Here is a 25,423-nt window from a genome sequence, read left to right on the forward strand (position 1 = left end):
TCAGAGAGAGAACACACTGACTGCAGGGGATCAGTTAGTTATATAACGCAGATCTACTTACAGAAGCGGCAAGCACACAGCCTTATTTTAACAGCTGCGACTTTATAAAGCCGTTATATTTGGCCGCTCCTTGAAACAGCTGTGCACATTCTGTACAGTGTTTTGAGTCTGCAAACTGGAACTTATGGGAATTCTAAATGTTCTCAGTTTCAAGAGAAAATTTTGTAGATCCAGGCATCACTGGCCATGTTGCAGCATTTGTTCATTTTCCCCTGTCTTACATCACTGGACAACATAACATGTGGCTGGAACGATGGGATCGATTTGTCTAACACCAACCATTATATTTTTGCTTTCCAACAGCTTCCTGAGAGTATAGCTGCCTGACATGAACTAAATGAAGATTTTTCCCCCCTAATTTGCAGTTCCATATGTAAGTATGTTAGGTTAATAATGTGATTTAAATCGATGTTGATATGGGCAGAGTGTCAAGACGGGATTAAGACGAAGCACAATTTTGTTCATAATTTTGGGATCTGATTGAGCTGGACAGTTAAAGTCATCATAATAAAAATGTTTGCATATTTTACCATTTACAGAATACTTTCACATGTACCTGGAAAGACACTTCACAAGATGCAGCACTGAGACTTATAATTTTAGGAAAGGGATACTCTTCCCAAGTGTTAGTCCAAAGGTCCGTGTTCATTGTTCAATTTGAAAATGTTAAGAACATTAAGCACATTATATAGGATACATTTTTCTTACACAATAAAAAGCTGACTCTAGCCATATTTCTATGATTCTAACGACAATCTGTGACCACAGGGAAGAACACATCATCAAAGAATGAGTAATTCATATTTTAAAATCAGAATTTGGAGAACTGTTTTCCAAATGCTCCAGAACACTGTGAACTTTTTTTTTTTAATTTCCTCTCATCACTTTTGTTATTATTCATCTTATGGCCACTTTTTCTCTAGATTACAAGGTGCTTGAGGGCAAGGGCCACTGCTGTCTCCGCCTTTGTTACACCTCTGGGACCCAGCACAAGGTGTTATGCCCAGCAGGTGCTCGCAATGTATCTGATGAATGCATGAATTGATATGTTCCCTAAAGCTACACAGATTTTTACCAAGAAAATTGTTTGTTTGTTTGTTTTTTTGGCCGTGCCACACAGCTTGCAGGATCTTAGTTGCCTGACCAGGGAATTCCCTCCAAGAGGACTGTCTTATCTAAAGGTGTCTTTGTTTCATTTTCCCCTTTTGCGGGGAGGTAGGTTCTTTTTATCACAGAAATCCTATTTTGAATGCTTTTGCTTTAAAAAAAAATAATATGATTGATTTGTAATACAGCTTATAGAACACTTGCAATGTTCAATGCTTCTCTCTTGATAATAAATTTTAACTTCTTTGAACACTAGTAATTTCATGATAAGGTAATTAAAATATTTTTTCAGTTTTTTGGCTAAAGGAAAAAAAAAGAAAGTATTATTCAACACGCATTAAAACAATTTTGGTTATTGTAAAAGCATCTTTTTGAACTCTATCCAATATTTTTCGTGAAAATTTTTGACATATTTAATTTAGTATAATCTATATTTAATATAGTGTACACAAAAAAGACACCTCATAACAGCGAGCTATGGTCCCCATTTTATAAAAAATAAAATTTAAGATTATTGAAAGATAAGTAAGAAAACTCAAAATGCAAATCTACTTAGGCACTCCAAAATATACACTGACAGCCTTTAATTTTGTTGGCAATTAGCAAATAAAGAAAAAGTCTGATACAGTGAACATAAATTTTCCATCTTCAAAATCTGAGCTGGTAAGCGTCAAAACTATGTTCAGTGAAAATGTTAAAACAGCAATAGAATCATGTTATTTTACAACAGTGACACGAACATTTCATTTTCTGTTAGGATGCAGTACTCCATTACAGACAGCTGTCAGAAACTAAAGCCACAATGCCTTAAAACAGGCCCTTCTCCAGCTATCATTTCTGTGACCTAATTTTTGCTCATCTCATTTCAGTAGCCTGGGAGAGGAGATGGTGGGTTAAGCCAGTATTGGTCTCACATGACAATCACAGTTTGTGCAACTCTCACACCTAACGGTGTGTTTCTCAAAGTCTACGATTCAGACCCATAATCTCATAAGAACAGAGAATGGAGCCCTGCATCCGTTCAGAGATTTTAGCTGGAGGAATGCCAAGTGGGCGGTACCTGGTTAATGGAAGCATCTGTATTAGCCACAGGTGAAGGGGAGCGACAGGCAGGTGGAGAGGAAATCTCACTGTTGGTTCCCTCCTCCCCAGACTCCTCAGTGACCGGTGACAGCAAAGTGTGACAGCGACCTGCAGTCATCTGTCACATAAAATGTTGCCCAAAGGACATGAAAATTGGTTAGCTATGTTAACAAAAGACCTGGTCAGGCACGCACAGGCCAAAACAGAGATAACTATACAACAAAAGTTAGAATTACTGAGACCCAAATTTACATACAAATTCTGTGTTACCATCTGAAAATTTTGTCCTCACGTGAATATGCTCCTAGGGGCCATTTGTAATATAAACAGGGATAAGGGATGCACGTCACATTATAGAGTGTTCTTGTTGATGAATTATCTCTTTAATTTATTTTCCTTTTCTTGATTGATTGTATCTTTATAAATTAAAATCATGAATCATACAAACGAGGGAAGGGTCTATGAAATAAAGCTTGGTCTTTTGTGGATATTTCAAATTCCAAATATTCTAGCAAGATAAATGCACCCAGAGTAATATACTGCCAAAAGAGTCCAGGTATGGTTATACACTACCCAAAGCACAGCACATTATATGTGGAAAATATACAGCACTGAAAAACACTGAGTTATCAAACTAATTAACGCAGTTTAGATGCAAAGTTATGAGGAAATAATGTTGCAGAGAGAAATTAATGGAACTTATTTTAATCCAAAGGTAAACTTTGGATTTTCTAGTTTCTTATTTGTCTAATAATAGCTTTCCTTCCATAATTTATTAAACATTTACACAACAGAATACTCAAACATACCTAGTCAGCCAGTGCTTCAGCTGGAAAAACACACAAAACATATATGTAGCATGCTTCTCCCATCCCCCAGAAAACTAGAAAACTGTGCAAAGGAATTGTTCTGAAGCTCAGAGCTTCTGAGTATTACTGCTAAATTATAAACAAATGCAGGGCCAACTTTCAGCACGTTAAGTAATTCAGGAGTCTCAAACAAATAGCTTCATTTCAACTGTCACTGTTTACAGCGTCAAAGATTGGCCTTGGCCCAAAGGTAGTCAGAGAGTTAAGGGGACGTTCCTGAGTTCTAATCTGCAAGACCGGGCACTGATCCCTAAACCAAGCCACGGAGAAGAGCCCAAAGCCACTAGGCAGGAGACAGTCAGAAGAGAGCGAGCTGGTACCCAGCAAACTGGCCTTGACCCTTACTTACCATGACCACAGAGGGGTGGGCCGAGGTCGCGGGGAGGAGCTCCCCGTCCAGGTTCTCCATCCCCTCCGCCAGCCGCTCCACGTCGGTCACCGTCAGCAGCATGGTGGCGTGCTTGGCTTTCACGGTCAGCATCTTGCACTTGGAGTTCAAAGAAGCGATCTGCTCCTGGTAGCCCTTGATTTTCTGAGCCAGCTCCTGAGGAAACATTCCCGCCCCCCCGCGCCCCGGGTGTCACAGCAGCATCCGAAGGAAACAGAACTAGTAGCGTTCATCTTCCTCCGGGGCTGGCCAATGAAATCTCAGGGCTGCGCCAGACGGAGCGGCGGGGAGGCAGGATGTGGACGGTGCGAGCGCGGAGCCTGCCTGCCGCGCTCCCCGAGCCAGACCACAGCGCGGCGGGGCCGGAAGGGGTGCTGCGGCGCGCGCGGCGGCAGAGACAACGCCAGGCGGCCGGGGGATTCTAATCCCGAAAGGCGCTCCGGGCCGCATCGGAATTTATGGGAAGTTAAGCCCTGGCAACTTTCTTGAAAATGCCTAAGGAATCTAAAACTGCCAGATGGTTCATGCCAGGCAAATTAGGTCATGTGATGACTAACACTGCCAAAAACGCAATGCTCAGCTCTTACCCTCCGGAATATGTCAAACAGAGCAGTCATTTGTGACAGACGCATCACAAAGTAAACTGCTCCTAATTCCTGTGACCCGGGGAGTTGCTTTTTTGCAGATAAGGTGAATATCACTTAGGAAACCCTTATTTTCTTATGCAGATTACACCCCAAATAAAATTTTGTACATTCATGAAATTTTCCCTCATGTATGCCATCATGCCTCCAATGTTTCTGATGCCTCAAACTAGGGCTTTGAACTTGAAGTTTGGTTCAATTTTAATGGCTTTTAATTTTTTTCTTGTTGAAAAAAATTGTTTTGAGAGATAGAAGTTTTAAAACTTTTACAAAGAGCTAACTGACAATATATTCTCAACAGCACATAGCTCTTAAAAAATCTAATATATTAAAATCCTAAAAGAATCATCTAAAATGGTAACTCTAAAATGTTAAATTTATACTTTCTTGCTTAAAAGATGCATACATAAGTTAAAAAATGAAGATTTAAACATTCATTCTTTTTTATTACATTCATGTAAAACATTAACCCTAAAAGTACAAAACCACTATTTTTTTCTATTCCTTTTATTTGGCTCCTTCACCTGAAAAGCTGTCATTTAGCGTTTGTACAGAACACGTTTTGTGAGTTTTTTTTTGTGTGTGTGGTACGCGGGCCTCTCACTGTTGTGGCCTCTCCCGTTGTGGAGCACAGGCTCCGGACGCGCAGGCTCAGCTGCCACGGCTCACGGGCCCAGCCGCTCCACGGCCTGTGGGGTCTTCCCGGACCGGGGCACTAACCCGTGTCCCCTGCATTGGCAGGCGGACTCCCAACCACTGCACCACCAGGGAAGCCCTTTGTAAGTCTTTAAAATGATAATGTGTGTATACACACTCAAACTAGAGCTTTGAACCTGAAGTTCAGAAACAAACAAAATGACAAGAGCAAAATGATACATGCATGTATATGTACATGTGTATGTGTATATGTACACACATACCATTTTGCTATTGTTGTCATTTTGTTTCTCCCCTCCCAACCAAAGCTGACTGGGTGGGTGGAAGGGAAAGCAGTCCAGCAGAACTCAGCCAGCATCCTGTCTTCTTTCTAGTACAGAAGTACAGGAATTTTTTAAGCAAGGATTTAAAAAGTAGAAATCATGGGTTTCCCTGGTGGCACAGTGGTTGAGAGTCCATCTGCTAATGCAGGGGACATGGGTTTGTGCCCAGGTCCGGGAAGATCCCACATGCCGCGGAGCGGCTGGGCCCGTGAGCCATGGCCGCTGGGCCTGCGCGTCCAGAGCCTGTGTTCCGCAATGGGAGAGGCCACAACAGTGAGAGGCCCGCGTACCACAAAAAAAAAAAAAAAGTAGAAATCATCAGTTCTTTACTTTTCACTGTTACAGATACTTAGTTAGTTAAACCTAATAGGATTTTTATAATAGTGATTAAATAGCTATTTACCACATCTGGTCTAGTGCCTAACACATGAGTACTCTATAATAATTGGTAAACGTGTACACATGGAAGTCATCTACCAGCGCACCGGACTCCTTGAATTCTCTGTTTTCATAGGACAAATCACTAAGCCTCCTTACCATGGCTTGCCCTATCTGGTAGATCTGAAGCCTCTGTGTGAAGTGGAGTTAGTCTTAGGCCTCCCATCCTTTGTGCCTACGTGGATGGTCACGGCCCCTACTGCAGTACCCTGCCCAGCACGCTGACAGCAAACGCCCATTTCCTAAATCGATGTTCTCAAGTTATTGTATATAAAACTCATCTAGGGGACTTCCCTGGCAGTCCAGTGGTTAAGACTTCGTGCTTCCAATGCAGGGGACGCAGGTTCAATCCCTGGTCGGGGAACTAAGATCCAACATGTTGCTTGGCATAGCCAAAAAATTTAAAAATAAATAAAACACTAGTAGCAATATTAAAAAAAAAAAAACTCATCTGAGTTGTTTGTTAGAAATGCAATACTGGTCTAGGCTTCAAAAGTTTTCGATTTACTAGGCTTATGAGAATCTGCATTTCATGGTTAGGTCATGTGATTCCCTTGGAGAAACATCTCTCGATAACTTTCTTCTGTAAGAATAAACCTGCCTATATCCCATGAACTTTGTGGCTTAGTGGTCAAATTTGCTAAATCAAAATGGAGCACTAAGGGGGTTAATGTGTTCCCCAGTCTCAGGAAGCATACGTATTTTTAGTTTTTACTGAGTATTTCTGAAAATGATTACAAAGGATGAGTGTACAGGTGGGAATTTCAGGTACAGGAGCAGGCCTTCTGCGTCATGTGGAAAGCGAAGAGCTCTGAGTATTCCCTCCTATCATTTAAAAGCGACAGGATAAGGCTTTTTCAAATTAAATGCAACATTTGAAAAATTACAAGAAAAAATGCAAATTCCTTAGAAATGAACAATGAGTTTAAGTTATCCATATGGAAACTAGCCTCACCTCAAGATTAAATTCCATTAAAAGCAGACAGAAAATACAGGAAAAAACATTCTTCCAAAATTCTATGTTATGAATCAGGCTTTCCCCATGCAGCACTTTCCTTCCTGTGTTTGTTTTACACATACAATGAGCCTCACACAGGACTACTTCATTTTAAATATGAAAATGGAGGGCTTCCCTGGTGGCGCAGTGGTTGAGAGTCCGCCTGCCGATGCAGGGGATACGGGTTCGTGCCCCAGTCCGGGAAGATCCCACGTGCCGCAGAGCGGCTGGGCCCGTGAGCCATGGCCGCTGAGCCTGCGCGTCCGGAGCCTGTGCTCCACAACAGGAGAGGCCACAACAGTGAGAGGCCCGCGTACCGCAAAAAAAAAAAAAAAAAGAACAAAAAAGAAAATGGAATCTAAATCACATGACGAAACTAACACATCTACACTAATGTTTAGAAATGGGAGGAGAAAATGTGACGAAATGAGCAGATCACTGGACAGCAGCCAGAGGACAGTCTATGGCTGAGTCTGCTGAGAGCCGGCTCTGTAACGATCTTGGGCAAGTCGTTTATTCTCCTGGACCATCATTCTTTTCTTTTATGTGTGATCTTAGTTCCCTGTCCAGGGATCGAACCCATGCCCCCTGCAGTGGAACCTCGGAGTCTTAACCACTGAACCGCCAGGGAAGTCCCCAAAGGTAGTAGATTAGAATCTGGTTTCTATCAGTTACTAGATCTGGAAGATCTGGAGATCATTCTAAAAAATCCGTTTTTGTTTTCTCATCGGTAACATGGAGATGATACACACAAAAAAATTCTTACCTCACAGGGTTGTTGTAAAAGATACTCTAAAATCTTTGTGAATTGTTTTCAAAAACATAAAACAAACAAAAAAGCAACCACAGCAGCAATGATAATTATTGTTATTCCAGATAGATTTTTAAAAACATATTTTCTGTGCTGTGACTGAAAAGTTGTTACAACAAAATTCTGGGTCTTACAAAATGGGATTAGAAGTAGTTTCAAAATAAATTTGTATTATACAGTCTAATGTATGACATATAAACAGTGTTTCAAATAGTTGCGAAACATCTTTTCATTTAACTGCTTTAGTGGCAGAAGAGAAATGAATAGTTAACACAGATGATTATCTACGGGGTAGAAGTAAATGTAGGTGGGGTATTTATTTACATTACTTGTAAAGCATATGCAAATGTTAAGTGCTGGAGGCACTCACTGGCTGTGACAAGAAACTAGAGAACTGCATTTGGAAAGGGGGGAAGTAAGGTTTCCCAACCTTACACCTGACACTAACACAACATTGTTAATCAACTATGCTCCAATATAAAATAAAAATTAAAAAAAAAAGCGACCGTTGAATCTTTTGGGAATCTTACTATGCTATTTGGTTTGGAAAAACTGTTGTTCTTATGACAACGAAGTTAAAATAGAGCAGACGGAAGGAAACACTGAATGTCTGTCCTTGGCACAGAGAAATAAGACACACCCCACCCCACCCCCCAGTCACCTTCCAAAATTCATGATGCTGGGAGCCAGCCCCCAAGGAAAGAGTAAATGTGATCTATATAGGGTTTGACGGGTCAGGAGAGGAAATTCACTGCTAACTGTCAAGGAGCTGGAACACTCAAGCTCCTTGTATGATCTCTGAGACCAGGTCTGCACAAGGGGTGTCCAAGTCCTAAGGTCATAATGATTCCAAAGGTACAAAGAAGGAGGTGCATTTGAAAATGGGGAAGATGCTAACAGGCATAATCTGGAAACCCACAAAACAAACAACATGAGGCATTCTCTGATTCTGGTAAAAGCAGGTGAAGTGACCTATATGTGAAAGAGCAAATGATTTTCTTTTTAACAAGAAAGACCCCTTCTTTTAAAAGAGGACCATCAAAGCAGCAAGGCTTTGAGCACTGCTGTTCCTTGCAGTTTGTAAAGACAGGGAGTACAGTGTGTTTTGGTGTATGAACTGTGAGAATTCTGCAGGAGGCAGTTGGTGGGTCATGCTGGAGATATGTCATGAATGCCGGGTCAAGAGGTTTTGGAATCAAGGGGAAGACTCATGCTACTGGGTCTTGGAAAGTATCAGCAGAAATAGCCCTCAAAATGTAAAGAGAGTCAAAGAGCCTCTCCAAGAACCCAACACATTATGCCCTGGACAGGGAAGACCTTTCTCTTTCGTCCGCTGGAAACCAATCACATATCCTCACCAAGCCAGTGTCCTGCCCTTGAACTCGGCTCGTCATACCTCGTGCCGGGAAATCTGGGCTTGCAGCTCCTGGATGTCGCTGGTGGCCACAGGCTTATCCTCAATCTCTCTGTGAGCTCCTTCTATGAGCTCCTGGAGGTGCTGCATTTCTTGCTCGTATTGTTCATATTGCACCACAGCCTCCTTTGAAAGAAAAAAAAAAAAAAGACAATTATCTGTCTATGTCAATAACTGTGTAAGTGCTTCTGTGCTGCTATGTGTCAAACTCTGGTGCTAACTCCTATTTACCCATGTGTCAAGGGAACAAAGAAATGATGGGGAAAATTCCTAGATGATATTTCAGAGCCTTCTCTCTGAAACATTTTGGCAAGATTATTGATGGTCTGAAAATAGTTAAGTGGCTAGATCCTCTTTCTCCTCCGTATTGTCCTAAAGACAGCAATGTCATGGTCTAGAACATGGTAGAAAGCAGTACGAAAAACATGATTACTTCATTTTTCCATCAAAGAAATACTAAATATATATGTAAGGCACTCAGCTAAGTGCTGGAATAGGGGATATAAAAATGAATGAAGCATGGGGGGCTTCCCTGGTGGCGCAGTGGTTGAGAGTCTGCCTGCCGATGCAGGGGACACGGGTTCGTGCCCCGGTCCGGGAAGATCCCACATGCCGCAGAGCGGCTGGGCCCATGAGCCATGGCTGCTAAGCCTGCGCGTCCGGAGCCTGTGCTCCGCAACGGGAGAGGCCACAGCAGTGAGAGGCCCGCGTACCGCAAAAAAAAAAAAAAAAAAAAGAATGAAGCATGACTTCTACCCTCAGAACTTTACTGTCTAAAAAATTACAAGATAATGTAAGTAGAGTTGACCAAATAGACCATTAGTGGTTTAATGAGAGAACATGTATACAATTTTTGGATAAAGTAGGTGAAATATTAGTTGAAAGTAGATAAGAGATAAATAGTGTCATTTCTTCCCAGTAAATAATTGTTCTCTTATTAGGGGAAAAGACTAAGAGTTATAGTTGGATGTCCTTCTCAGGCAATAAAATGTATCAATAAGCTGAAATATAAAAAAAGAAAAAAAAAATTCTGTAATATACCCTAGCAGTAAAGTCTTATTACAAAGTTCTAGATGATTTTCAGATGAATAATGAGATAAAAATCTGATTGAATACAAAAATTAACCTTCATTAAGTTGTTCTTTATAAAAAAAATAATTGCTGAAAGATAGCTTTCACCAAAGGATATTTTTAATAGAGCTTTCCCCAGGCTTTTGTGGATGATCCAAATGATAGCATCTCATGTCCTTATTTTATATAACCACAACAAGCTGTCTGAGTTAACACTCTGGATGTGTTTCGATGGTTGAGCCCACGCAAATGCTAAGAAAAGCAGCCCATGACTCATCTGGTGCTGCTCTGTGGGTGGCGTGGGGACCGCCTGCAGACGCCGGCTGGCCCCGCTGCACGTGCCTGCATGATGTTGCACTGCTGGATGGCTGTGTGCTGCAGCCGGCTGGCCCCCTCCTGCAGGCGCAGAGCTGCGTGGCACAGCGGCAAGCTGGTGACAACGTCCTCGGGGATCCGGAGCGCGCTCTGGCTCCTCTGCACCGCGTGGACTTTTGGCTTGAGTGACTCCATCTCAGAGAGCAAACGCTGAAAGTGCCAGTTCACATTTTATGTTTTAAAATTTTAAATTTTATACCTTATACAAATTGGATAATTTATTTATTTACATAAAATAGATGTATACATAAAATATACATTTTCCATTTAAAATGTATATTCTGAAATATTTTATGTTTTAATGGTTTATTTCATAAGCAAGAGACATTTACTAAATTACAGCTCTGTCCCAAGTTATAAAAATTTTCCCAGGTATTCTTTTAAATCATGCATACAGTGCTCAGACTAAAACAGAGTTTAGAAATTACTTTTCCTAACTATCCTTTCTTTTTCAAAAATATAGCTCCCTACCCATTTCCCCTGAATTATTTTTGCTTGCCTGTCGGTGAGAGAGTTGCTCCTTGAGACTAAGACGTCCAACTTCTGGAGAAGTCAGTGCTGTCTGGGCTTGCTCCAAAGCAACTTGTAAGTTTCTGAGCTCTGTTTCAAATTTTTTCATATCCTGCAGAGTAAGAGCGATGTTAATGTCGATGTATAAGCACTTGAAGTCCAAAGTCATAGGTGGAGAATAGCATCATGTAACCAGGCAGGACCCTATAAGGCCTTCTGGGGCAAACCCCCTCCCCAATAATACCCTCTGCTTGAGCTCCTCTCTGAAGTACCCAGATAACAGTATCTTATGCACATTTCCTGAGCTGTTTAAGGGAGCTGAAAAGCCCCCACCAGATGGAAGATGTTAATTACTTGATGACCATGAGCTCACAGCCCCAGGCCTCCTGGAGCTTAAGGACTGATACTGTTAAGCCCTGTGACATCTCCCTGTTACCTCAACCAGTCAGAGAACTGTGCACAGGCTGATCACATATGCTGTGAAGCCCCTCTCCCTCTCCCGGACTTTAAAAATGCTTTGCTGAAACCCTGCAAAGGGTTTGGGGTTTTGTGGGGCATGAGCCACCCGCCTCCTTGCATGGCCCAAATCTTTCTCTGCTCCAAACTCCGATGTTTAGGTGTTGTTTGGCGTCACTGTGAGTCAGACACACGACCATAACCATCACAGTCAAGAAGGCTCATCAGAGGTAAGCACTCTACGTTTGATATACAACCACGATTGTTTTTTTAATGATAGACTTTTCCATTTAAATTACTTTTTTTTTTAAGAAAACATTTTATGTTTTACCTTGGCAGCATCGTGGAGATTCTGCAAATGAATTCTGATCATCTGCCGCAGCCCCTCAGTCTCCCGTCCCAGGTCTGCTACTTGCTGAGACATTTTTTCCGTGTGGTATACGCTATTGAGGTACTGTAATTTCTCAGTCATCACTTCCAGATTGTTGTAAATCTCTTCAGATTCTTCTAGCATGGTCTAGAGTGAATTATCAATGTTCATGACATTGACAGGTAGGCAGAGAGGTATGGGTAATCAATACGGTGTGGTTTAAAGACCATCAGACTGGGGAGGGAGTAAGGAGACGTAATTCACATTTTCCATGCACATTGTGTAGGTCGTGTGTCTTACTGTGTTTAACCTTCACAGCCCTGTGCCTGCTCCTCACTTCCTGTTACCCCCTTTTCAAAAAGAAATCAAATTTCAGGAGCTGTAAACCATTTGTTGAGGCCACCTGTGTTGGACCATAAGGCTACTGCCGCAACTGCCACCCCAAGCGGCTCCCTGGTGAGGGTCAGGACGTGAGTACTGCCAACAGTGGTGATGCTCTGACGCATTGGGTATCTTCATCAGGTCACTGGCCCCCCTTCTCTCATATTCAAACTAAAGCGATGCTTTTCAGGTCTCATATTCTGTATCTAAGACCTAAGCATATATGGATCTAAGAAATGAAAATAAGACAAGAGCATCACAAACACTTGCTTTAAGTGAGACAAAGGGGTAGAAACAACTTGGCATAAAACAAAGCCCTTGTCATTCAAGATAGTATCATCTCTGGGGACGAATAACAACATCAACAGAATAAGAAGCATGTAATATGCATTTTATAAGCAGAGTGAAAGAAGAAAGGGTTAAGGATGCCAGAAGTGAGATGTGCTACTGCTTGCAGGAGGGTTGAGAGAAGGCTTCCTGGGAGAGTCACATTTGAGCTGAGTCAGAAGAAGGTTTGTATTGACAGATGGGGAGGGAAAGGAAAGACATTTTATGCTGAGGGGACAGAATAATAAGCAAAGGCACATAGGCGAGTGAGCACAAAATGTGCAGTTCCTGGGGTGTGTGATGTGTAAAGAGGCGAAATGAGAGATGGGACATTCCTCTTAGGCAATAGATTCTTATTTTAAAAAATATAGTACATCTTTTTTCTCACAATAAATGTCAAATACATATATAACATATTATATAACATATTATATATTATATATTATATAACATATTATATATTATATAACATATTATATATTATATAACATATTATATATTATATAACATATTATATATTATATATATTATAAAGCTTAGAAAATACTGAAAAATAAAGAAGATAGAATAGTCCATAATCCCATATCCCAGAGATAACTTTAAGCAATAACTGCTGTTCAGTTTGGGTATAATTTTAGGTAATTGAGATCATAACATACCTACAATTTTCCATCTTTTTCACCTGATATTAGAACACATGCATTTTCTCTCGCTGTGTTGTTTTTGGATAAAGTCAGGCACGGGAGAACTCCCCAGAACGGTGTGTGACAGGCTGAGTTTCCTCCTGAATGTCTGTGTGAGGTCACCACCAATACCTGACATCTGTCCTCCTGTGTCCCTCAACGCACTCAACCCACTGAACTGCCCAAGTCAAAAACACCTGGGGGGCTTCCCTGGTGGCGCAGTGGTTGAGAGTCCGCCTGCCGATGCAGGGGACGCGGGTTTGTGCCCTGGTCCGGGAAGATCCCACATGCCGCGGAGCGGCTGGGCCCGTGAGCCATGGCCACTGAGCCTGCGCGTCTGGAGCCTGTGCTCCGCAAGGGGAGAGGCCACAACAATGAGAGGCCCGCGTACCGCAAAAAAAAAAAAACAACACCTGGGAACCATGCTTGGATCCTCCCTCTCTTTCAGCCATACCCAACAGCCTCCAAGTCCAGAGTTCTTGCTGGGCAATACCCCTTGATTTTTGTCCTCTCTCAGCCTCCAAAGAGAGGCCTTGTCACTGTCTACTGGAATACTGAAACCACCTTCTAGTTGTCACACCTTCATCCATCTGTTTTCCACTGGCTTCTAAGTCATCTTTCTTAAACTGTAAGTCTGAGCTTGTCACTTGCCTGCAGAACATCTGTCCAAGGCTTAGAGTGACTTCAGGAGAAAGAGGCCAAGTTCTTAACAGGCTTCCATGATCTGTCTTTGTCTTCTCCCTCTTTCCAGCTCTCTGCAGACCTCCTCCCCAGCGCACCAGCTAGAGCACCCCTCACTCCTACTGCCGGGATTTCAACATGCGGTTTTGCCTAAAACTCCACAACAAGTAGGCTGCGTGTCTTTCAGGATTCAGCTCAGAATCACCTTTTCCTTCCTTAATCTTCTCAAATCCTGGGCAGTCTGGGTTGGGTACCCTCCCATGAGTTCCTTCAGCATCTTGGGCTCTCAATCCCTGCACTTATCACACTGCACTGTAATTGTCTAGATCTTTCTATCTCTTTTCTCCCTTTAATTATCAACTCCCTGGGGCAGAGGCAGGGAATATCCTTTGTGTTTCAAATGCCTAACAAAATTCCTAGCTTTGGAAAGCACTCTATAAATGATTATTGAATACATAAATGAATGAGAGCTGGAGCTATTTAAAAAAAAAACAAAAACAAAAACAAAACAAAAAACTACCTTCTTGGTCATTTTAAAGACTACATTATAGTTTATGAAATCCAAAAATTTACTCAGAAAACTCTGACATTTAAGTTTTCTTTAAACTTCCAGTACAGTCATTAATACTCATATAAAATATTTCCTACATTTCAGATTACAGAGTAGTAATGTTCTTTTGATCGTGATACATTTCCTATTGTTTTTCAAAGAGATTTAACCAAGTTACCAGCAGTTACCAGCAGTGTTTGACAGCTCTCACTTCTTTAAATATGAACTTTTAAAAATACTGTTAACTTGATAATTAAAATGCTCTCTCTCTTTTAAATTTGCATTTCTAGATTTCTAATGAATATTTTTTCATTGTTTACAACCAATTGTAACTTAATTCTTGTCTGTTAATGTATAATGCATAACGTCAGGCAGAACAACTCTGTAGTTGTTTAAGAAAGATTTCTTGGGAGGAGTGTGCAGGATTGATTAGAGAAGAAAGATAAATACAGGGAAACCAATTAGGAACCTGTTAAAGCATTCCAAGAAGGAGAAAATGAGGCTTTGGTCTAGAACCCTGTCAACTGGAATTGGAAAAGGGGATGCATTTAAAAGACATGAATATACATAAATCAGAATAAAAGAGAGAAAATCTAAAATACTTGAGGATACTCATGTAACTTAAATAAAGACCATTTTGTATTTGACTGCAAGATAACTGGCTATTAGATATTTGTATCTAATTCAAGCCTAAATTATAAAGGGATGAAATAATTTCCTGGATGATATAGTCGAGAGAAAACTTCAGAGGAAATGAAGTAATGCGGCCCCCATGTGGTGTGGACTCATTCCCAGCTGACCCCTACTTCCTGCGGGAGGTCAGCCCACTGTGACCAGGCAGAAGGGCTGGAAGGAAGAGGCATGAGATTGAGGCTCTGACTGAGGACCCATGTGCCAGGGACTGTGCTTGATGACGGCACATATGTTAAACCATTTGATCTTCATGATAACTCTGCAGTCTGAATATCATTTACATCTCCATCTTACTGATAAGATTGAATTCTGAGAGGCAAAGTAGTTTCCTCCAAATTACACAGCTCTAAATGTCAGAACTTGGTTACCCCGTCAGTCTGAGTCTGGAGGCTATAATCTTTCCACCTGTCCCTACAGCTCTTCCTGGGGAAGAATTTCCCACCATATTCCTGCATACAATTATTTCAAAGAAGCTGCAAAAAAAAGAGTCCTATCTGGATGATTATTTTTGGTCTTGGGAAATGGAAAGTCTAGGGGAGACAGAGGAGGAAATTTATTTATATATATGGTCTTATGAAATCTCATGGGTAGCTACTTTCTTTCAATCCCCTGGACAAGTTGTTAGGGCTACCTTACCTTTCTTTTTTCCTGGCACCTGAAATAATTTTACATCATGGTCCTCTAAATTTTCTGTCAGCCTAGCCAGTTAAATCAAAGCACTCTCTTAGTTACTCTTTGAAAACTATTTTCCCAAAGTTACCTGATGTGAAATGTATTGTTCCCGAAGCTGGCTTGCAGAATTCCATGCAATCTTTCCATGTACTGAGACTTTAGCTTTCTCAATCCACTTCAGAATTGTCTCCAGCATTTCATTGTATTCTTCTAAATGGGATGCTGCCTGAAAAAACATTAACATTCAGATAACAAATGTAAACTCTGCTTCGTGAGCTAGAAATCAGTCTTCGGTCTCTCTTTGGACACAATAATCCTAGGAACTGATCATTATGATATCTGTGATATCTAAAGGTATCATGAAAAATTATTTCCTTGTTGAACATCTATTAAGGACTTCTCAGTGACTTTAGGATAAAGTCCAAGTTCTTACTATGCTTGAATAATCTTTTAAAAAATTCTCCATTCTTATCTCTTATTCCTCTACCTAGCTCTTCTCTCTCCCTCCTTTCCTACTCTACCCTCACTGAGTAAGGAGGTGGTAGGTGGGGATTATAGGTTTCAATATTATAATTTATTGGTTGCAAATTCTGATTTAACTCATCCCTGATTACAGAAAGAAACATAATCTATTGGCAAAAGTTCAGTCTATGCTCAACAATTATGATGATGTGTGACCTGAACCAATTAAGTAAAGGCAAACATACATACATATATATTTACTTATTTATAAAAGTCCATTTATAGGAACACCTTTGTCAATAAATTTATTATATGGTTTGATATAAAATAAAGTCAGGTTTACGTGTCAATTTTAGGAACACAGGCATGGTATGAAATAAGTTACATTTAACTTACTCTCATCACTGTCCATATTATCTTTTCACTTATTTTTAAAAGCAAAAAATAGAAAATTGAATTTTGGCTTTAGAGAATGTTGATTACCGGCTGGGAAAACATACCTGGTTGAGCTTAGAGAGCCGGTTATTGGCCTGTCTAATGGTCTGCTGGTGAAGTTCAGTCAGTTTTCCAATCTTCTTGGCCAGTGGTTTACCCAGTTGGCCATTGTGTTCTGAGAATTTTTGTACTGCTTCATCTAGGTCCATTAATTTTAAGTTACAGACATCTAATTCCTTTCCTAGCACCTGGATGGTCATCAAAAGGAAAGAACGTTAGACTATAGATAATAAATTTCTCCAGATTTTCCAGAATCAGAAGGATTATATTTTAAATGATTTTTGTAAAAGCCAAATATATAAGAATAATTCAACTATGATCGGTTCATTTCTGTTTCTTCAGTTGAAAAGGCACAGCAGGATGTTTTGTAACCCTGGTGTTTATTTCCTACGAGGCTGAGAGAGCTAAAATATTCCTTCTGTCCCACCCAAAAAGGATTACCTTTACTCATTGGCAAAATGAGAACAGGGATTTAACTACCAAGAACATCCTTCATTTTGAAATTTATATACTTGTAATCCTAAACCATCATTTAGTCCTTTGACACTACATATGCATGTATATTTATGAATACAGTTTAACTGTGATAATAAATTATACGATATAAGTAGCTCTATATTATTGTATTTACAAAATTTCTTTACTGCCTGCCTTTACTCTCTGGTTTTCATGAAGCCTGCTAATCAAGGGAGCTTTTTTTTTTTTTTTTCTGTATCTTCAAAATAAACTAATGCACTCAGAATATTTAATTCATTCAATAGCCCCCCTTATATTTCCACTTCTCCTTCCTTACCTTTTGGTCAGTTTTAGCTTGAACTAAATTATCTGTCTTTGCTCTCAGCTTGGTTAGAATAGTTGTGAGATCTTTGGCTATCTTCTGAATTTGCTGGCTGAATTCCTGACTCATGGCCTTGCTCTGTTCAACTTCTTTTATTTTGTCCTGGATCTAAATAATCAATGAGAACAGCAAAATCAACCATGGTAAAAATTGGATAATTAATACTAATATATATCTCCATCTTCAGATATTGCCAAGAGGCACTCTAAGTCATCAACACTGCTTTGGCATCGAAGTACCTCAACAAGCCAGCCACGTGCAATTACAAACGCTCATGGTTTTCCCTGCAGCCTTACTTCCCACCATTTTACGTATTAACTGCACCTCTTTCTGCTGCTATTTCAGCAAAGGAACAAGCAATGCATGTACAGTGATTCACTCATCAGGTGTTTACAGGAAGCAGTGCAGATAGCTGAGTTTGAACTCTATCTTCTCCACTTACTAACTCTGTGACCCTAAACATACAAACTCTTCTAGGCCTTTTTCTTCATAAAATGGAAGACGATTCCAGATAATTGGAGGCACACAGATTTGTGTCCATGCACCTTTTCATAAGTAGCTGTTAATGATCTGTTAACTCTTTTTCTAACTTCCAATTACCTCTGTACAGTATGACAAAAAAGCACAGAACATGTCCAATGGAAAGGAAAATGAAAAATCACAGTTAATATTTACAAGTTTCTAATGGCTTTGATTTGATATGATAACATTCATATTTTGCTTATAATAAAATGTTGAAGGGAAGATGGTAAAGAAATATTTTCTTTGTATAAATGAAAAGCCTTAAAAAAATCTCTTTAAGTGATGCAGATGTAATGTATGGCATGGTGACTATAGTTAACCATCTTATATTGCATACTTGAAGGTTGCTAAGAGAGTACTTCTTAAAAGTTTTCATCACAAGAAAAAAAATTTTTATAACTATGTATGGTTTTGAATGCTAACTAGATTTATTGTGTTGATCATTTTGTAATATATAAAAATAGCAAATCAAATCTCCTTAGTAGTGAGGAAATACACCATTAAAAGAGTACTTTTTTCGACTTCATTATTTTGAGTTGAGCGCTAACGTAAATGGAATGCATGTGAATAACTCTATTATAGGGAAATGTATCCAGAGGAAAAAAACCTGAAATTTGAACTTCTTTTTTTAAGATCTGAACTCGCCAAGTCATCCTTCCCAAAAGACCTTCCAATGTCTAAGAAGAAAAACCAAATAAGTAATACTGTAAAATATTAGTATAAAATTAGTATTTTAATACTTAAATAAAAAATAATATTTTAGTTTAGGTCAATAGTATGATGCAGTAGAATTAGACTTTGATGAAAATTTTTAAACACTTTGCATCATACACCGGAGAGTCTAGAAGGTACAGCACACTTACCTGAATTTTATAGTTTTATAGTTTCTACAACGCAATACTTACTACTTTCCATCTCATGTAGTAGTTTAGAATTATCCTCCCTTTATCTTCTGTAGACCAGTTTTAACTAAACTGCTTTAGTGTTAGGCCACCAAGAAGGTCCTAAAACCCATTATGTTTCCATACAAATGCTACTGAAGCTATTTTCCCTACATGAAAGTGTATGTTCTTTACTAGGAGTTAAGATAGAAATATCCCTCTGATCTCAGTGCTATGAATGGCTATGTAGCAATTTGTTAAATTTAAAAAAAAAAAAAGGTTTGTTTTAAAATTTATACACATTCCTGGCTTCCCTGGTGGTGCAGTGGTTGAGAGGCCGCCTGCCGATGCAGGGAACACGGGTTCGTGCCCCGGTCCGGGAAGATCCCACATGCCGCGGAGCGGCTGGGCCCGTGAGCCATGGCCGCTGAGCCTGCGCGTCCGGAGCCTGCGCTCCGCAACGGGAGAGGCCACAACAGTGAGACGCCCACGTACAAAAAAAAAAAAAAAAAATTTATACACATTCCTTTCCTTAGTTATTTGGAAGTTAGAGTTAGACTGATAAGACTTCCTCTAGACACAATACGGGACCCTATAGCATGCATTTGGGGTAGAAACCTCATTCCTGGTTTGACCTTATTTTTTTAACTCTGATTTTCCCTTTTTTCAAATATCTTCACCTACTACATCTTGCTGAACTGAAACAACAAAAGAAGAGTGCCTGGCAGACTCTGGATACTCTATAAATACTTGTTGAATACATGAAATGTGTCTTTGTTTCTCTGAGTAATTTCCTTTTGGAAGCAGATAAATTATCTTTAATGTTTGACAGTATTGTTCACATCTAATATCTTCTCATATGCTTCTTGCCTATGAATAAGACCTCTAATTTAATATTATTATTTTATACTGATCTTTTTTTTTTTAACTCTGTTTCCATGAAGACAGGATGGTGAAAATCACGAACTCTCATACAAGAGTACTGAACCTATAAAAGAGTGGAAAAGTACTCTTTCTTGACCGTAGGTTTACCTGATCATGGATAGTTCCTAGGTCCAAGGCCACTTCAGCTAGCTGAAGGGAGAGTTCAGAAGGTAATATAGTATAAAGACCAAGATACTTATTCTTCTGTTCTTCAGCCATTTTCTCAATGTTCTGTCGGTGATTTGTGGCTTCTGTTAGGAGAATCTGAAGAAAAGATCAACATAAGAAATTTCTGGGAGCCTGATAAGGAAATTAATTTTTATGGGTACAGAGACAAGGCTATGTATTGTTCCTCAAAATATGATTGTGTGGAATTAGAGAAACACATTTACAAAAAGCAAAATTTTCTTTAGTCTCAATAAGAAGCATGTCCACTTTATACAGAACAAAAGAAAGCCCAGTGAAATAATACTAAAAGTCTTATAGAAAACTTTTAGTTTTCTATAAGTTACCGGGAAGTTCTCTGCTGAACTTCCCAGTAATTTATCTTGCAGCTTATTAATAATTTCAGTGGCTTTTTTAACCTGATGACAAATGTACATAAATGTTTATAAAACATTTCTAAAAATTTTTAATTCAATTATTTCATTGAATATAAACAGATACATTTGATTAAAAGCAGGACAATTTTTTAACATGATGGGTCTAGGGAATGAGTTTTGTACCTTAAGTTCTTCAAGTTGAGCATCTATTTCTATTGTTGGATTCCCCAAATACTCCTTCGTTTCCTGAACCCAAGATTTTACTGAATTGATGTGGGTCTCCACCACTTCTCGCTCCTTCAGCTCCTGCCTTAACACCTTTCTGTTCTTCTTCACGTTCTCCTGTATGCTTTAAATACAATAAAGGGAGAAAGCAGATGTGGATTGAAACGAAAGGAACCCCCCCAATACATGACATCAAATTGTCAAAAACAGACATTAAAAAAGTGAAGCCACCTATCTTTTCCAAGTAAAGACACTTCCCCCAAACTGCCAGATGATTTTCAGTAACACTTAAGTTTTCTTCAGGTATAACAGGAGAAAATACATCACGTGAAGTGAATGAATTATCCCTGGAAAATTGAGAGCTGACATACTCCCATGCCACTAAACTGCAATTCATTTTCTTGTCGAGAGTAACCTGGAGATTGTTTGATTATTTATTTCCTCTTTGAAAATCTACTCATGGTGCAGAATCATCAGCCTTTAAAGGTAATGTGTAACTGGAATATTTGTGCCTATTAGAAACTAGTCTTTAAATAAAGACTCAAACTTTGGAAATTTTATGATTAATAATGTTCAACATCCAAATTTTAAGTCTTTATTTGAATTGACATAAATTTGGTTAAAAAAATTTAAATACGTGGAGTCAGATTATCCTGAACTCATCTATAGTGAAGGGGTGAATGTAGGATATGTATGAGTAATAGTAGTTAATACAGGAGTTAAATTACATAGTGACGTTTCCTCTCTGGCCCCATAAGTGAATCAGGCTGGTTACATATCATGAAGATTAACTTTCAGGACTTCCCTGGTGATGCAGTGGTTAAGAATCCGCCTGCCAATGCAGGGGACACAGGTTCAAACCCTGGTCCGGGAAGATCCCACGTGCCGCGGAAAAACTAAGCCTGTGCGCCACAACTACTGAGCCCATGCACCGCAACAAGAGAAGCCCGCACACCGCAACGAAGAGTGCCCCCCCCCCCCCCGCCTTCCACAACTAGAGAAAACCTGTGTGTAGCAATGAAGAACCAACACAGCCAAAAATAAATAAATAAATAAATAAAAGATTAACTTTCTCTAAGTTCACTATCAGTAAATGACTATTATTTACCTGGACTTTGGTATCATCCTTGCTCTAATCTATGTGTCATCCAATTTAGCCAATGAGTTATCAAGATTTATCAAAACCAAGTACTCAATAGCTCCCAACTGTTTACCTTTTAAGCTTTATGTCTCATGAATCGCCCCATCACCCAAGAGTTCCCCTGAGGTGACATGCTTCCTTCCACGCTTTCTTGTTATTGCCCTGTTTGCAGAGCTCTCCTCCCACCTCACTGGCTGGCTCAAGCCTGCTTAGTCTTTAGCTTAAACACCCTTCTGAAGAGAAGCCTTCCTTGACTCCTCTCCTAGTTTAGTTGCCTCTGCTTTGATTTCCCTTAGTGCCCCTCCCATGTTCCACCTAAAAGGCATCTTTAGTTGTCTACCTCTGCTGCTTGACTATAAACTACCTGAAGGCAGAGATTGCATCTGGTTCATTACTATATTTCTAAATACGACTAGATATGTACTAGATAGCAAGGATGACAGGAACAGAGCCCCACATTTGTAAGGTGGTCGGGGGGAGTACTCCCAGACTCTTAATACCACATTTGTCCCTTTGGGTCATAGCCAAGTTTAGAAGCAGAGAAGGAGAGCAGGTGTATAATTACTTCAGGCACCGGTCCTGCATTGCCGTGATTTCCTGCACAGTAGGTAGCTCTTCTCCGGGGGACAGCTCGGCCCCATCCTGGAGCATGCTCACTGCTTGCTGCTCCAGCATCCGTAAGCCCGACTGTTGCTGCTCCAGCTCCAGAATGAATGTGTCAAGATATTCAAGAAGAGTTAGGAGTTCTGCTTTCGAGGCTTTCTCTGCTGAACTTCCCGGTAATTTATCTTGCAGCTTATTAATCGTTTCAGTGGCTTTTTTAACCTGATGACAAATGTACATACTATGAAGTTCAAAGTAAATAAACTGAAAAAAACAGGGCAATTCCCATAAATGCCAAATCTGACACTAATGCATTGGAGCACGTTAAAGATGATGGTGTCAACTCTAAATCTCAGGAAACTAAAATGTGAACAATCTCCTTAACATGGAAGGAAAGACCACGCTATTATTCTGGGTTTTAAGATTTAATCTCAAAATAACATCAGGGCAGGGACTCCCCTGGCAATCCAATGGTTAAGACTCTGTGCTCCCAATGCAGGGGGCACGGGTTCGATCCCTGGTTAGGGAACTAAGATCCCACATGCTGCATGGCGTGGCCAAAAATAAATAAATAAAATATATAATAATAATAGGGCAATCAGACATTTCATAACATTGAAAAAGGTTTTTTTAAAAAAATTTTCTTTTACTAAACAGATAAAAGAAAAACTCTTTTCAATATTTACGCTAACATGAATACGTGCCTTTGAGTCATAAAGGAAGATGTGGCTTAAAACTTGAACCCTACTTAAAAGGGAAGATATTAAATTAAACAGGATTTGGAAAATGAGTTAAATTCCTGCTTATTTCATGGCAAAGACAAAGTGTTTTGCACTTTTTCAGGGCCAGGAAAGAAAGTGTCACTAAGAGCCTCACAAATGGGGCAAAATGGGCTTGTCCCCCTTTCAAATGTGATTACTTGGCTTATTTCCTATTAAAATAACTGGACCCAGCCTTGGGACTAAATTGCACATTGCATATGTATTTTATTTCATAATTTGGTTTTCATATCAATGTAAATAGAGATTTTTTTGAAAAGGCTTTTTACTTTCATAAGGCCGATTTGAAAAAAGGAGCAAAATACCACTTTTCAAAATACATTCTCATCAGCAAGGAAACAATACTTTGAGCCCATCAGTAATGGAGATTACCTTATTGTTAAAGCTCTTCCACTCATCCACTGCATCTTCCAGTATCTTCTCCTGGTCCTGGGCCACAGCGCGGAGCCGTGTCCAGCGCTGCCAGACAGCCGTCATCGACCTGCTTATGGTTGCTTTGCTGGTGCCATTTCCGGTTCTTTCCAGTTCTGAAGCTTTACCCTCTAAGGCCACAATTTTCTCATGAAAAGAGTTAACTACTGACACTAAAGCCTGGGTGGGCAGAGGAACAGAGGTTGAGGGGAGAGATGGTTTTTCTCAAAAGCTCTATGGATTTTGGTAAAGCCTAAAATTATCCACAAAAGGAAATGTTCCTACATATGTTTATTTTCCTCTGGTAATTCTTACTTTTACATTTAATTTGTAATTGAGTTAGGCTTGGCTTTTTTAAAAGAGGTAAGGCGAATACTTATTTATTACAAACAAACATTTACATGCTGCTTGAGATGACATTCTCCCATTTTTAAAAACTAGCAAAAATATAAGTGAATGGAATTTGATATTTAAGTATGTCACATTCTACCTTATTTTGCTGTGATATGAGTGAGACTCAGCTATTAATTTTTGAATTTTAATTGAACTAATGTAAGTTACACCAGAAAGTATTTACTGAAATCTATTGTATCACATCTTATCAGAAGCAAATTGCTCTGAATGTGTCTTTTTAAACCTAGCTATGCATTTCTAACGGGAATCCTAAAAAGATGACAGCATTTAATTAAGTTAAAACTGCTAAGAAATGTGGTTAAATGTATCCTTTTTGTGTTTAAAAAGCCGAGGTGGAAATGAAGATTTATTGACTTGCTTCTGGAACTATCATATTGCAAAGACCCATTACAGTTACAATGAAAGAATATTAAAAAAAAACAACAAAGCTAACCTTGTGTTCTGACAATTTTTCTTCTGCTTCATGACTGGAAGAAGTCTTCAGTAAAGAAAACTCAGACAGTTTCTTCTCTGCATCATTCATCAATTCAATAACCTCTTCCCTTGCCTTCTGGTAATCCTGCCACTGAGCTGCACATCTTGAAAAAATCCAACACACATCAATAAGCAACTTCAAATCACACATCTCTGTGCAGAGCTCTGATGTCAATATGTCTAGTGATACTTAAGAGAAGAGAATGAACGATAATGTATATCATTAATATATTCCTATTTTCCATGTGAAAATCCATTTCACTAGAATATAAAGACCAAAACAAATCCAATACCTCTGCAAGAGATCTAATTGGACGTGTGACTCTTGTATTGTCCCCTGGCTTTTCTCTTCCAGGGAGGCCATTTTCTGTGCTAAGTCCTCTTTTCCACTTGGCTTGATGAGTGGGTCCAGGTTGGCTACTAGGCCTTGGAGCTCCTCCAGATTGCTGTGGAACTGATCCTCTGTACTAAAAAATTCCATGTGGTTTTTGAGACTTTCCTCTGCACTCTCCACATCTAGGCCGTTGCCTGTCAGCTGTAATATTTCGTGAGCGTCGTCAAGCCAGTCATTAGCTGCTTGAAACACTTGAAAGTACCTTTGACACTGACTATACATCTGAGTCAAGGTAGCCTGAAAAACATTAATTGCAAACATAATCAACTCTCTTTTGCAATGTGTTTGCCAAAAATAAACTTATGCTTTCCATTTCTTTTCCAGTCTTCAGTCACACGGATGTATGTGTATAAATGAATTGATAAGCTGGTAAATTTTTTTTGGTGCAATCCATTATTATCCTTTACTTTCCCTTCTGTTCTTCTTGTTATAATTTTATTATTGCAGTTAAAATAAATAAACAAGGTCACAGATGGAATAGAAATTTATGATGGCTCTGAAATGTCCTCTCTTTAAAGAAAAAATATAATGCTTACTAATATGTGGCAGAATGAATAGTCACCAAAGTGAAATAATGACTCATTTAGGTAGGAGTATAATAATACCAGTAGGAAGGTAAACTGCTATAGCCACTGTGGAAAACAGCATGGAAGTTCCTCAAGAAATTAACTGCCAATATGATCCAGCAATCTCACTTCTGGGTATTTATCCAAAGAAAACAAAATCATTATCTCGAAGAGATATCTGTACTCTCATGT

General features: G+C 39.5%; 1 protein-coding gene across 17 annotated transcripts in view; it reads right to left on the reverse strand.

The window, feature by feature from the left end:
• SYNE1 (spectrin repeat containing nuclear envelope protein 1) overlaps nucleotides 1-25,423 on the reverse strand; it is a 465,530-nt gene that overhangs the window by 168,886 nt on the left and 271,221 nt on the right. For 15 of the 17 annotated variants that reach the window (XM_079939340.1, XM_079939347.1, XM_079939346.1 and 12 more), the window contains 15 exons: nucleotides 24,565-24,902; nucleotides 24,231-24,375; nucleotides 23,345-23,563; nucleotides 22,156-22,415; nucleotides 20,408-20,573; nucleotides 19,791-19,946; nucleotides 17,311-17,463; nucleotides 16,523-16,705; nucleotides 15,649-15,786; nucleotides 11,535-11,720; nucleotides 10,737-10,859; nucleotides 10,205-10,387; nucleotides 8,774-8,917; nucleotides 3,469-3,663; nucleotides 2,228-2,368 (listed from right to left, as the gene is read on the reverse strand). In XM_079939340.1, coding sequence (XP_079795466.1) covers nucleotides 2,228-2,368; nucleotides 3,469-3,663; nucleotides 8,774-8,917; nucleotides 10,205-10,387; nucleotides 10,737-10,859; nucleotides 11,535-11,720; nucleotides 15,649-15,786; nucleotides 16,523-16,705; nucleotides 17,311-17,463; nucleotides 19,791-19,946; nucleotides 20,408-20,573; nucleotides 22,156-22,415; nucleotides 23,345-23,563; nucleotides 24,231-24,375; nucleotides 24,565-24,902 — 2,730 coding nt within the window. Of the gene's footprint in view, nucleotides 1-2,227; nucleotides 2,369-3,468; nucleotides 3,664-8,773; nucleotides 8,918-10,204; nucleotides 10,388-10,736; nucleotides 10,860-11,534; nucleotides 11,721-15,648; nucleotides 15,787-16,522; nucleotides 16,706-17,310; nucleotides 17,464-19,790; nucleotides 19,947-20,407; nucleotides 20,574-22,155; nucleotides 22,416-23,344; nucleotides 23,564-24,230; nucleotides 24,376-24,564; nucleotides 25,060-25,423 lie in introns of those variants that run through there. The other 2 variants (XM_079939337.1, XM_079939332.1) reach the window with 2 other exon arrangements.

Source organism: Stenella coeruleoalba (genome assembly GCF_951394435.1).
Source record: "Stenella coeruleoalba genome assembly, chromosome: 12".
Classification (NCBI taxonomy): Eukaryota; Metazoa; Chordata; class Mammalia; order Artiodactyla; family Delphinidae; genus Stenella; species Stenella coeruleoalba.